This window comes from Anser cygnoides, chromosome 2 (genome assembly GCF_040182565.1).
Source record: "Anser cygnoides isolate HZ-2024a breed goose chromosome 2, Taihu_goose_T2T_genome, whole genome shotgun sequence".
Taxonomy (NCBI): Eukaryota; Metazoa; Chordata; class Aves; order Anseriformes; family Anatidae; genus Anser; species Anser cygnoides.
This window is the reverse complement of record NC_089874.1, coordinates 43,613,640-43,626,077: the sequence shown is the minus strand read 5'-3', so window position 1 is coordinate 43,626,077 and position 12,438 is coordinate 43,613,640. Positions and strand designations below refer to the sequence as shown.

Sequence of the window (12,438 nt, the reverse complement as noted above, 5' to 3'; positions counted from 1 at the left end):
TAATTTCTTCCAAAAAAGTTTTTTTTTTTTTTTTTTTTTTTTTCTGGAGAATTAAATGAAAGTTGGCACATTTCAAACAAATTATGTAGGCAGGTGGTGAAATACCTCAAAGTTGCTCTTTCCACATTTGTGAAGAATCGAAAAAATATCTAAGATATCTAAGCGCTTCTAATTTGGAGATAATGGTCATCATGATTACACTAGGGTAAAATTGAAGCATTGGAATGGTGTATCTAATCATGAATGACCAAGGTAGAAAAGAAAAATAATGATCATTCCTGTGAACATAAGAACAAAGAATAATTTAATATTCTCTATTAAAGCTAGCTGGTCCTTAAGCTAGTATGCAGAACAGCTAATCTGAAAACTAATTCAACCTTGTAATGTTTTTTAAAAGCAAACATTAAACAATTTTAAGAGGATAGGAAGCCAAAGGGAATTTAGACTAAATCTCTCCCACTAGTTAAGCCTTGTTACATATTTGAAAGGCAGGTAAATTAATGATGAATTATCAATATGGTACAGATAAATAAGGGGAAAAAAAGGTATGGATGTAAGAATTTCTAGCATCTGTGCATCTGTTGCACTAAGAGCTCTCCAACATGTCATCCTTATTTGTATCTCCTGTCATTTCAGAATAGCATAATAAAAATAAACACTTTTTATTTTGAGTCACGCTGCCACACAGAACAATATTGCATTTTTGTTCATTACTGCTATAGAAATGAAAAATTACATATTTCGTAATGCAATACTATGAGACTTTTCAGAATCATTCACATGCACATTTTGAATATAAATGTGTGTGCACACTCATGCATATATATGTTTATGATTGTGTATATATTTACATATTGGGATCATCTAAAAACTATTCTTGAAAAGGGGAAGGATAAAATAAGGCATAGTATTGAATTAAGTGTATTTTTAGAAAAACTTGTTAATGTAATCATACAGTCATACAATAGTTGAAGTAGGAAGGGACTTTTAGAAGCCATTTGGTCCAACCCCACTGCTCAAGTAGGGACACCTAGAGCCAGTTGCCAAGAAGATTTTGGAGATCTCTAAGGAGGGAGACTCCACAACCTCTCTGGGCAACCTGTGCCAGTGCTATCACCTTCACAGTAAATGAGATGAAGTGTTTCCTGATGTTCAGAAAGAACCTCTTGTGTTGCAGTTTGTGCCCATTACCTCTTGTCCTGGCACTGGGCACCACTGAAAAGAGCCTGGTTCCATTCTCTCTGCACCCTTCCTTCAGGTATTTATATACCTTGTAAGGTCCCCCCCTGAGCCTTCTCTTCTTTTGGCTAAACAGTCCCAGCTCTCCCTTCATGAGGCTCTTGTCAGCCAATTTCTCCAGCCTTTTGAGGTTAAATAAATCTGTTGTCTGCATGTTCCAATTTCTGTTAAATACCAAAAACATTGACCGTGTTTTAACAGTCTTTGTTGGCTACCTTTGTAAAAACAAACAACAACGAAAACCCAACACAAAAGCAAATACCTCCTCATCCCTTGCAAATATACACTTTCTGAGACATGGTAACCTTTATATCTATGGTTTATTCTTTGAGAAAAATGCAGTATGACGTTTTAGCCTATTTACAGTCAAATATTTTCCATTCTGAGATTTGCTTATAGCCGTGGCAAACTGCTCTACTCTTGATGTATTTTGTTGGCTTCCGCTAGTGCATCCACATTCCGGACTGTGCTACTTGTTTGCCCAAACAACACGTATTTTCCTCTGCTTAATAAGACTAATTACTCTTCCTTTCCTTTGCTTCCTTTTGGAATTAGAACATATTGACTAATATTTTAAATGGCCTTTTGTGCTTGCCTGTGAAGAGAACTGCTTTTAATAAGAAAGCTGAACCTGAAGACATTTAACACAGTTAATTTAGTTCTGGTTAACCCTATTGACTATGTTCTTATAAAGCAGCACTGTGTTCCTACGTATCTCTGCACCACTTCATTATGCTCTCTCGGTGTCATATGCACATTAATAACCGATGATGGAAGAAAAAAAAGTTTGAGTTACAGGCTGAACTCCAAACTACAGCTTTTCTGAAAGTGTCATAGATCACGTTTAATAGCCTGTGGATCAAAATGAAACCCAATATACATCACAGGGGAACTCAATAATTGAAGCATCCCAGGAATGTCTAAGTACTGGAGTCCTGAGGTCACTAGAAGCTTCATTCTGTGCTCAGTTTTTACCTGAATAAGGACTGTCCCCTCTCCCCATCATCTTTTCTTTCTATAACAAATGGTAATCATATTTTAATGCACTTAAATGATTTTACATGGCATTTTGGGGAACAATGAACTCCCTTGTCTTCCCCTTCCTTCTCCTTTTTTTCTGTGAAATGAGAAAAACAGTCATTCAGAGGTATTGGCATTTCTGAGTCTTCAGTACACATGAATTGCAGCTATCTCCTTTCTGTGCTAGGTGTCTGCAGAATGGTCCCACAAGGGCACTGAACATGGGCTCTGGGTCTGTGAAGCCGATCTTCGCACCAGTTCTGAATTTACTCCTTTCAGGGGGCCCTCCGAAGCATCCTAACTGGTCCCTTGGTGATGTGAACGCAATAATTTGCAACCCTGGGGCTGCACAGGTGGTACTGTGGGTAGGGGAGCACGCATAGGTTTGTCTCAGGAAAGCAGCAGTTACAGAAAGATTTTATAGACTCTGTGGTTTACATAGGGGATAAATTTCATTCCTATGTGAAAGGTGGAAGGAAGGTTGAATTTCACAGCATCCTACTGACATAAAAACTAGGAATGTAACTGTAAAAAGCCTGGCCAAACTGAGGCCCTTGGGCCTTTCTTGAGTTGCATTCGCAGGGCTCCAGTACCAGGACTGTGCCATAGGACTGTAGCAGATCTGGGCTGGTGCAGGGTGTGCTGGTTTGTCCTGAGCCCTAGGGCCCTTAGAGGTAGTGACACAGCCGTGCAGCCCAGGCCAGTCCCATCCTGCTGTAGGCACCGGTGCTCCCCAAGGAGCTGTTGTTTCACCTTATGCCTTTTAGCTGCTCCTAGAGCTGCCCTTCCTGCAGCTGTCTGCTCTGTGGTTCCCCAGCCCTGTGAGGAATTTGGAGTGCTGCTCAGAGGACCCAAATGTTCTGTCTTTTCTGATATATGGTGGGACTTTGAACTCAAGGGGGATGATGACTAATGAATGCAAATAAGGGAGTAACAGATGATTTTTAGGTGAACACTTCCAGCGAACATTTCAGGGTACACAAGGGATTGATGAGATGATTGTCCAGCAGAGCCTCTGGTTTGATGCATGATCATTATATATATTCCTTATTCTTGCTAATACTTGCTATTCCAGCACTGAAGGATTTATGTAGGATAAAAGTAATGCCTGGCCCTCTCACTGAGAATCTCACTGAGAGTGAAAGCAAAGAAGGCAGCTAAGCAAAAACTATTTTTGGCAATTGTTTCAGTGCCAATGCATTTCTTGGTTTTGCACACAGCAAACTACAGAACGGAATGGAAGTCATCAGTTCCTGGTTTGCACCTTGTCAGTGCAGCCTCCCCCCTCTGCAAGGGCCTGGTAACAGGAGATTCTATGAATGCTTTCAATATTTTATGAAGGTCCTTGAATATCAGAAGTTGCAGGCGGGCTAATGACAATCTCATGAATGAATAATGACTGCCAGTGTGGTCTGTTGGTCACGGCTTTTTAGACAAACCCTTTCTACACTACACAATAAAGTTTCCTCTAGTTACAAATCTTTCTAGTGGCATTGTTGCCATTCTGCCCTGACAGCTGGTACCTGCTGTGGTATCTGAATGAACAAAGTGTTTTCTAGCATTCTGTTGTTTTTGGCGTGTTTAATAAATAACAGCAATGAATTGGCTATAGTGCAATAATAGTAATCACAAGATTAATAGTACAGTGATTTTTCTGGTCACTTTATAGGGAATTGGACAGAAGGAAAATATAATCTGAATTCCATCCATAGTTAATGGACCCCTGCAGCATGACCTGATATGTTTTTGATGGAAAACTAGATAAGATACCTTTTTGCCTAGTCAGCCAGAAAACAGCAGCTGCTTAACAGTAAAAGCCTTTATTTTACTTCAGAATTAAAGGTAGACTTCTGCTGTAGTCTGAAGCCTGTGCAGCAATTTCAACACTGTCTTAACCTATTTGGAGAAGTATTTTATTGTATTGGTTATATCAGGTATAAGCGGGGAGCTCCTGTGCCACGTGGAGCTGCAAAGGGTATGGGCACTAGGGCATATGCAGCATTTTTGGAAAAGAATGACAGACATACCAGGGTTACAAATGTCTGATCAAAGGATTGTCTAGTGGTTGTTTTGGGGTACAGGAGAAACATTTATGGCTTTACACGTCAGTGCATGCTGGGCAGCTTATGTAGATTTTGTGGAAGAGCAGTAGTGCATGGAAAAGTTCTTGCTTTGTCCCTCTTAGTCCAGATGATGCATTTTTGGAGGGGCACGAGAACAGGAGTACAGGTACTGCAGGGGAAAGCATGTTTTCTGCCAAGGAAGAGCAATGAAATTGTGCTTTCCCTGCCATTCGCGTCTCTCTTCCCTTTCCTGTACCTTCTGCAGCATCAGTTCTTTACCACTACAGTGTTTGTGTGCTTGCCCTCTGAATGGACATCTCTTTCTATGCTGGGAGACACTCGTGTCTGGGCAAGGGATGTCCAGAGATCTGTAGAAAGACATCAGCTAGCTTTACCTTTTTCCCTTGAAAGTACACTTCAACTGAATTGCTTGTGCTGGACAGGAATGTATTAGCCCTTATTTAATGAGCTTTATATTGCAGCATGTGAATTATGAAACTAAATGAAAAGCTACAGGTGATTTGCACCTAGCCATGAAACTGAAGCCTACAGTCAAAAAGAATGGAAGGACAGAAGCAACTACTTGGCTTCCTGTGTTTTGGGGACTTCTCTCTGGGAAGCCCTTTGACTTTCTACAAGTACATCTTCCAGAAGGGCATCTATTCTTGACTAGAAAATATCAAGGAATTGCGAAACTGCCATTTTCCTTGGCATCTCCTTTCAATGGTCAATTAGCTTTTCTGTATAAAAGGAGATTGGGAAGGGATGAAAAAATAGCTTTACAAACTGAAATAGCCTTCCCTAATCTATTTTTCCATTCTCACATACTCACAAACTGTCATCAAGTCACCACTCTTATTTATAAGCTAAATAGATTCACATCTTTAAGCCTTCATTGGCCATTGAATCACTTCTGTGGATGTCATCAACATCCTTCCAGTTTTTCATTATCATAAAAAGAAAGTAAACATCTGAACTCCATATTGTTGCCAGTACCTGAGTCTCTGATACAGCATGTGGAGGAAAAACTGCCTCCTTAATACTTATGTACTTGTTCATAGCAATCACAGATCATACTAACTTCTTTCTTCTGTTTTTCTTTGGGAGCTCAAGCTGATGAGGCTTTGTAAAATATATATATTGTAATGATGAATACTGAAATGAAACCTTTTTTGCATGTGTGTTTTTGTATTCATGACTATTTCAGGAACAAAAGAATTTGTGTAGACATTTTTTACTTTTTTTTCCCCCCGTTGGGTCAGGGAGAGTAATGAGTGGTTCTGGGGTCTGGGGATCCATGTTTAAGATCAGCCCTAACCATTTTAAAGCGTCCAGATATATGACCTCATTACAAAACTTTATTGTTTGTCTTTTGGAACTTTTAAGAGCTGATTTGGGGTGTGACATAGAATGAAAATAATTGCTGAGAACTCAGTTCTCAGTTTCTTGCCAGGAAGGATTCTTGGTTTCTGATAGGTGACCTGGAAGTCCATATAAATTTTCATATATTTTTTTTGTTGACTACTACAGTTTTCGGAGTAATTATCTTTAAGATAGTCATCTGTTCTTAGCTGAGTCTTTTTTTTTTTTTCCATAATACATAGCTTACCTCTTGGCTATATTAAAAAGCCATTGTTAGAGTGGGTTTGAGCACACCAGGGCAGTGCAATTGCCTGTCTGCCTCTGTTTTCTTCATTTATGAGTCTCTCACTCACAAATGGTATCAGCTGTCATTTATTGACTTCCAGAAAATTAACAGTACGGATTAGCATCAAGACTATTCCTGATCTCTGCGGAGCCTCACTAGCAACTGCGTTTGATTAATGCTCTATTTGCTGCATGTGGAGATCCACTAGTTATTCAAATCTTGCTTAGTTTCACTTTATTACTGTAATGTAGTCCTTTTTTTTTTTTTTTTTTTCCTGGGTGCTGTTGCTGTGTGAATTTTTCCTGCTATTTTTCATCTAAATGGCTTTTGTAAGGCTTTCTTATTAGTGCTTTGTGTGAGTAACTCATTGAGAAAACTTGTAATATCAGCAAAATAGTGAAGGCAGGCTGACCCAAAAAAATGGTGTTCAGCAAAGATATAAATGTAACTAAACACAAAAGACTGAGTTTAAAATTTGTTCATGTCAATTTTAAAATAACAATATATTGTTACCCTTTAGTTCATTATAAATTAAATCAGGGATGAGTGTTTCCTTTGTTTTACTTTGTCCATCTTTGTCACTTCTAATCCTGGTGCTTGTATTCTGCAATTTCCTTAGTATCCCAAAATGTATGCAAAGATTCAGTCAATTTTTTTCAGTTCTTGGGTACAAGCCATCCAGGCCTGTGGATCTGAAAATTTGCCCTCATAGTTGTTTAACATCCCAGTAGCTGCTAATAGCTTGGAAAGTTCATCAGCTTTGTGGGAATCCTTCATCCTGCTCCCTCCCTGCAGAAATGAAAAGCTTTTTGAACACTTCTGCCTCATCTAGTTTTAACGATTAACCATAGCTTGGGCTTCACTCATCCCTAACATACATACTTACCTACTTAAAATGTTTCTTCTTTTCTTAATCCTGTCAAGCAAAGATTCCTTTTTCTTCTGATAAATTTTCTCCATGTCACATTTGTATTGATTGCTATCTGATCCGTTTCCCCTTTTCAACTTGTTAAATATTGCTTTTCTGTCTTTGCTTTGCCAATGAACCAGGATGGACTTTTAGATAAAGCTGTCTTCTTTCTTGATTGAAAGATTGCAGCTTTTGGCCTTCTAATCTCTTTTAAAAGAGCTGTAAGCTTTCATCTATTTTCTACCTGAAATTCTCTGGAAATTAAGACTTTTGAAAGGCCCTTTTTGATTGGGAGCATCCTTTTCTTTTGCCTGCACTGCATCAGGTTGTGATCAGTTCACAGAGGCTGATTTTTAGACCAGTGACTGTATCTCTGTGCCCCAGCATGGTTGAAAACGAAGATGTAACATACTGGGTGCGCTCCACACCCTTGCTGGTGAGTTGGGACAGGATGCAATGCTGTGTAAAACTTGCTTGTGGACCTTGACTGGGGACAGTCTGGTTGTGCTGGGTCAGCGTGAGTGACAGTGGGATGTGGAGACTGGGGAACCGAGGGAAGGCACGGTCAGTGCTGGGTATTGTGTATCTTAGGCACTTGAATGATGCCAGGGTTCATTTAATGACATGCAGTTTTCTACAGAGACTCAGTAAGTAGTGTCCATCTTCATGAATCGGGTTCATTTTCACAATCAATGGTAGCTACAAAGTAGTTGTGTTGACCTGGAGGGTTTGTTGCCCAAGCTGCCAAAGCACTCTGCAGGAATTGTTTTGGGGTTGGTGGTTAGGACCTGGCTGTAGGACCTATACTGTGTACCCTGCTCTGGAACCCGTACAATGAAAATATATAGTGCAGGTAGCTGTGCCTGGGCTCAGAGCTCAAGCTTTCTGACCCAGCTGAGTGGGGAGCTACACATGCATTTGGGGGTTGCATCTGGAACACTTATTTCCAATAGCTAGTTTTAAGCCACAACTAGCAGTAAGCCAAGGTGACCATCGGGGGGCACCAGAACAACAGTAATATGTTTGAACTGCTAATTAGTGCACACACTGCTAATGTCTGTTTGGTGCTCTCAGGAAAGAAAAAACAACAACTGTGTTTGAGGAGAGGAGGAAATATCTTCCAGTTATTAAATCAACATAATTTCCATAGTGATACTGCTAGCTCTGCTTTGAAGGCACGGACTGTTAGAGTAAACTACAGCAAGCATGAATTATCTCCTGCTTTTCAGGCAGCACGAGCTTTTTCTTCTTTCTCTCCTTCTCTCATTCTCCCTCCCTCCCTTCTTTCCTGCCCTCTTTCTTTCTTTTTCTTTCTTTTAATCCTTTGTATAAAAATACATATTGCTTACAAGGTTTAGACTTAGAAAGTAGATATTTTGAATAATTATCTCTGAGAGGTCAATGTCTAATAAAAACATGAAACAGTGTTTGTAAAGATTTTACAGTTCTCTGCTTCCCAGGCATTTGGATTGTGCTATGTGAGGTCTGAATCCCACAATGTATACAGCTTTAACAGCAGCTGAGTGCTGAGTGACAGTTCAGCTGATGCTCTGAACTTGAGACTCCATCTGTATGGATTTTAGCATGGACAGATATTGTGTAGCAGTGGCTGGAGGCTGCAGGGAAGTCACGGTGTCAAGGTGTCTTTGCCTGCTCCTTAACCTGACCTCACAAGGACGATGAGGAGCATGCCTGCCTTTTGGTGTGGGGAAGAGCAGTACTTTTCCTTTGAAAAAAGAAGGCTGTTCTGTAGGCAAAGACTTCTTGCAAGTGTGTCTTCTGTAACATCCTGAGATTCCTCCTGCTAATCTTTGATGAAATATTACATTATTATTATTTAATTCTGAAGGTGTGACCCTGTTTCAATAAAGACCTTGCTTTTTTGTTTTGTTTTGATTTTAAAGTTCCTCAGTGAAGGTACCAAGTTCCTGTGTGTTGATTCAGAGCATGCTTTCTGAAAGCCAAGACTACTAGCCAAGATCTGACCTTGCTTGGCTGGTGCTATTGGAAAAATTGTCCAGGTTTTCCTCACTGTCCAGTTGCCCTACAGATTTACCAGTCTTGAGGTAGTGTCCCCTTTGCATGACTCAGTGTTTAGTCCACAATTACTCACAATGTGGGTTTTATCTATAACAACACACACAGTCTGTTTTTATAGGTGAAAAAATTTGCAAATAATATTTCTGACAGTCTTGACAAAAAAACAGACAACCATGACATGAATATAACGTTTGGACACTGAGACTTGAAAGGGTTCCTGGCCTGAAACCATGTCACTTTTTCTCACTAAGTAGTTTGGCTTGAAGAAAAATATTATTTCACTATGCAGATCTTGCTTTTATATCCCTTGACCATCACAGTCACAGCACTACTGTGTAGAAAACAGTGTCATTATGCAAAATCTGGCTTTCATCAGGCAGCTCGGGATGCCTGGAAATTCCTGCTTTCTCAAGCTCACTAAGCCTATCTGAGGTCTTCTAAAAATGATGAAAAGAACTGTTAATCCCGCTGCTGCTTACCTTGAAGTCAGAAAGTCTCTCCCTAAATTTGTGCAGTTCCTTACTTTCTGCACTAGATGGTGATCAAAAGCAACCCATGCAGGATTCTGTCTTGGCCTCCTGTCAGTTGACAGCGGATAATGAAAGGACATGAGACTGACCATTTTTCCTGCCAGCTTTTAAAGTTTTTCTCTGTCCCCGAGTAATTAATCTTTTTGGCAGAATCCTCTTAAAGTAGAAGTGAAAGTCTTTAGTGGCATTGCTAAGTTCTAATATCATATTGAACCTGTGATTTTTAAATTACTTATTTGATAAACACATAGGAAGCATTTTTTTGCCATTGTCATCACCAAATATTCATAAAATATCCCGTAACTTCAAGCTAGGATTACTGGTATTTACATAATGCAGAAAGTCAAATATGCCAGTTTTCAGAATAGTTGCTGCAGACCAAAACCCAGTTGCTGAATGTAAAAATTGAGTACTGGTGCTTAGTACAAGGTAGTAACAAGGAAGGGGGAGCACTGCTCTGAAAATATGCTTACAGATTTTTATAAGATTAAAAACAAACTAAGGAGAATCCATCTCTGTACTTCCCACTCCAAAATTATAAAAACTGCTCTAGTCCTGTACCTTGGGAATAGTGCTGGCTTCAAAGGGAAAAAATGCAAGATGTATTTTGCATTATGTAACTGGAAAAATGAAGTCCTCTGAAGAAAATCAGTCCAAAAATGCTCATTTAAAAAAAAAATAAAAAAAATAGAAGAGTAATTTTCAGGTATTGGAGTCTGGTAGATGGATTTAGACAGATTAGAGACATGGGAAAGGCCAGTACAATAATGCGTAGAGTGATGGTTGGTAGAAAATATCAAAGGTGCAGTGTTTAGATAGTAGGAGAATGTGCAATGCACTGGACTTCTGTGATCTGTACAATAGAAAAATAAACAGTTGAAAGAAGGAGGGCATCAGATTAAAATAAGTCTTAATAGCTGGGAGGGTTTTTTTTGTCCTGTGTTTACCTCTCTAAGTAAAGCAGCAAAAGCATGACTCAGGGTTAGTTACTCTCATGCATGCATCCTTCCTCTGGTGGGGTTAAAGCTGGTTGAACCAGCCCTCTTCTGCTCCAGCTGGGAGACAGTCCCATGGGGGGTGGCTATGGCAAAAGACACAGTGCTGTGGAAAGGTGGAGGAGATCTGTTGGGTGCACAGTGTATGGCTTAAATTAGGCATTGAGAATCCTCTGTTTCTCTTACTGAGCAGGACACACACACTCAATCCTGAGGTCTTGTCCCAGGAGCTGGATAAAGAGATCTCCCATGGTCAATAACCTCAAGTTAAACATTTGCAACTCTTTGTGACTGCTACTAGGCAGTGAAGACACAGGTGATCAGCCGATAGGAAGCTGGAGAGCAATAAATAATAAATAAATAAATAATAAATAAATAAATAAATCTACTCTCAGGCGATTGTAGGGTTAAAAAAGAGCAAAAGGAAATTTGATGCAGCTACAACATGTTTTACACTGGTGATGTGTGTAGCAATGAGGAAACGCATGGCAAAGCCAGATTCCAGACAACTGAGTTGATGATATGATTCATACACTTACTTTTTAACTCAGCACTCAGCCTGATTATAATGAGAATCATCTGAGGGAAGTAAAATAACAACAGTTTGAAGCTTGTAGGAGGGCAGTAGCTTGTAGCCATGCTAGATGCAGAGGACCATGTCAATTGCTCTGCAGCATGTTGGAGAAATGGAGGTTATGCTGTGAACTAGATGGAGTTTTTTCTTTGCCTTGTGTTTTTGTGTTTGTGTTTTTTTTCGAGGAGTCCTCTGTAAGTCTGACTTTTGTTCTAAATCGGTCCTCCATGGCTGCATGGATGTACTTGCATGCATGTAATATATGCAAGCAGATAGTCTGTGTATACATGAAAACTGGATCATTGCATGTACACACAGCCAGCTTGGCAGCTGTGCACCAAAGGGATTTGTATGCACTTAACTTATAAAAACTGGCTCTGAATGTACGAAGGGAAGTAACGTCAAGAGAGTCGAGGCACACCCTTAGTATGGTATTAGCACGTATTCTCACAACTGTTCTTGGTTAAAGATGGTTCTCCCTCAAACAGAATCAGAACTGCAAATCTCATATTGTCTCATTCTGTATATTTTAAGTTTCTGAGCTCAGTGACCTTATCATACAATATGATAATGAGGTAAAAGTGTATGTGAATTTTATCCTAGTCTGAAGTTCTCCATTTCGTTTGTGGCAGATGAAAATCCCCACATACATTTAAAAAGCAGAGTTCTCTAATGATCAGTATGCATCTGTGGGACCAATGGGACACTTCTGGGATCAAATGCAAATGAGTTCTTTTTTATAGGAAATGATTCAAAGCACATGTCCCTGCAGTTTCAGTGAAAATTGTCAACCGTCAATTGCCAATGACAGAAAAGACTTCGGAGCAGTAGCAATGCGGTACAGTGTCAGAAAATGGCTGAGTCCAGGCGCCCTGGGAACCCAGGGGGATTTCTCCTTTTCTAGCCTGATAGGTATGAGGCCACTGTGGTTCCCTGTCCCCAGGTCCTTAGATTACACATACTCACATACTCGTTTCAGTATGAATACAGACTGTGAAAGCAGGACCTCACAATCCTTCTGACTTTCGGGGTGCACACACACAAAATACACAGCTGGCCACACAGATAAAGACAAAGAGCAGCGTCTTTACTGGCACCCAAACATTTATAACAATCATACAAACATGGACAGTATGAACCACCCAATTCTCTTTAGCTGATCAGGAGTCAGATCTAGTGGGATAAATACATGCATATTATGGTCTCTCTGGTCACTGGTCTTAGGTCTTGAGTCTATCCAGTTGCTGTTACCTGGATCTGCAAACCCTGCAGGTTGCAGGTACTCAGACCTCTTATTTTCCTAGTTGACTTGTCCGTCTTGAAGTTCACTAGTGTTTACACATCCAACAGAAGATAGAAATAATATTTAATGGGAATATAGGATAGACTGTGGTGATCAAGAACAGGGTTCGGCCATGT

The 12,438-nt window shown here is 39.9% G+C and overlaps 1 protein-coding gene across 3 annotated transcripts in view; it reads left to right on the top strand.

The window, feature by feature from the left end:
* Positions 1-12,438, top strand: part of GADL1 (glutamate decarboxylase like 1) — an 84,386-nt gene that overhangs the window by 55,838 nt on the left and 16,110 nt on the right. The window contains exon 15 of one of the 3 annotated variants that reach the window (XM_066991943.1): positions 4,805-4,849. The exons of the other annotated variants lie outside the window; for them this stretch is intronic. Coding sequence (XP_066848044.1) covers positions 4,805-4,828 — 24 coding nt within the window. The 3' untranslated portion in view covers positions 4,829-4,849. Of the gene's footprint in view, positions 1-4,804; positions 4,850-12,438 lie in introns of those variants that run through there. 3 annotated transcript variants of the gene reach the window in all.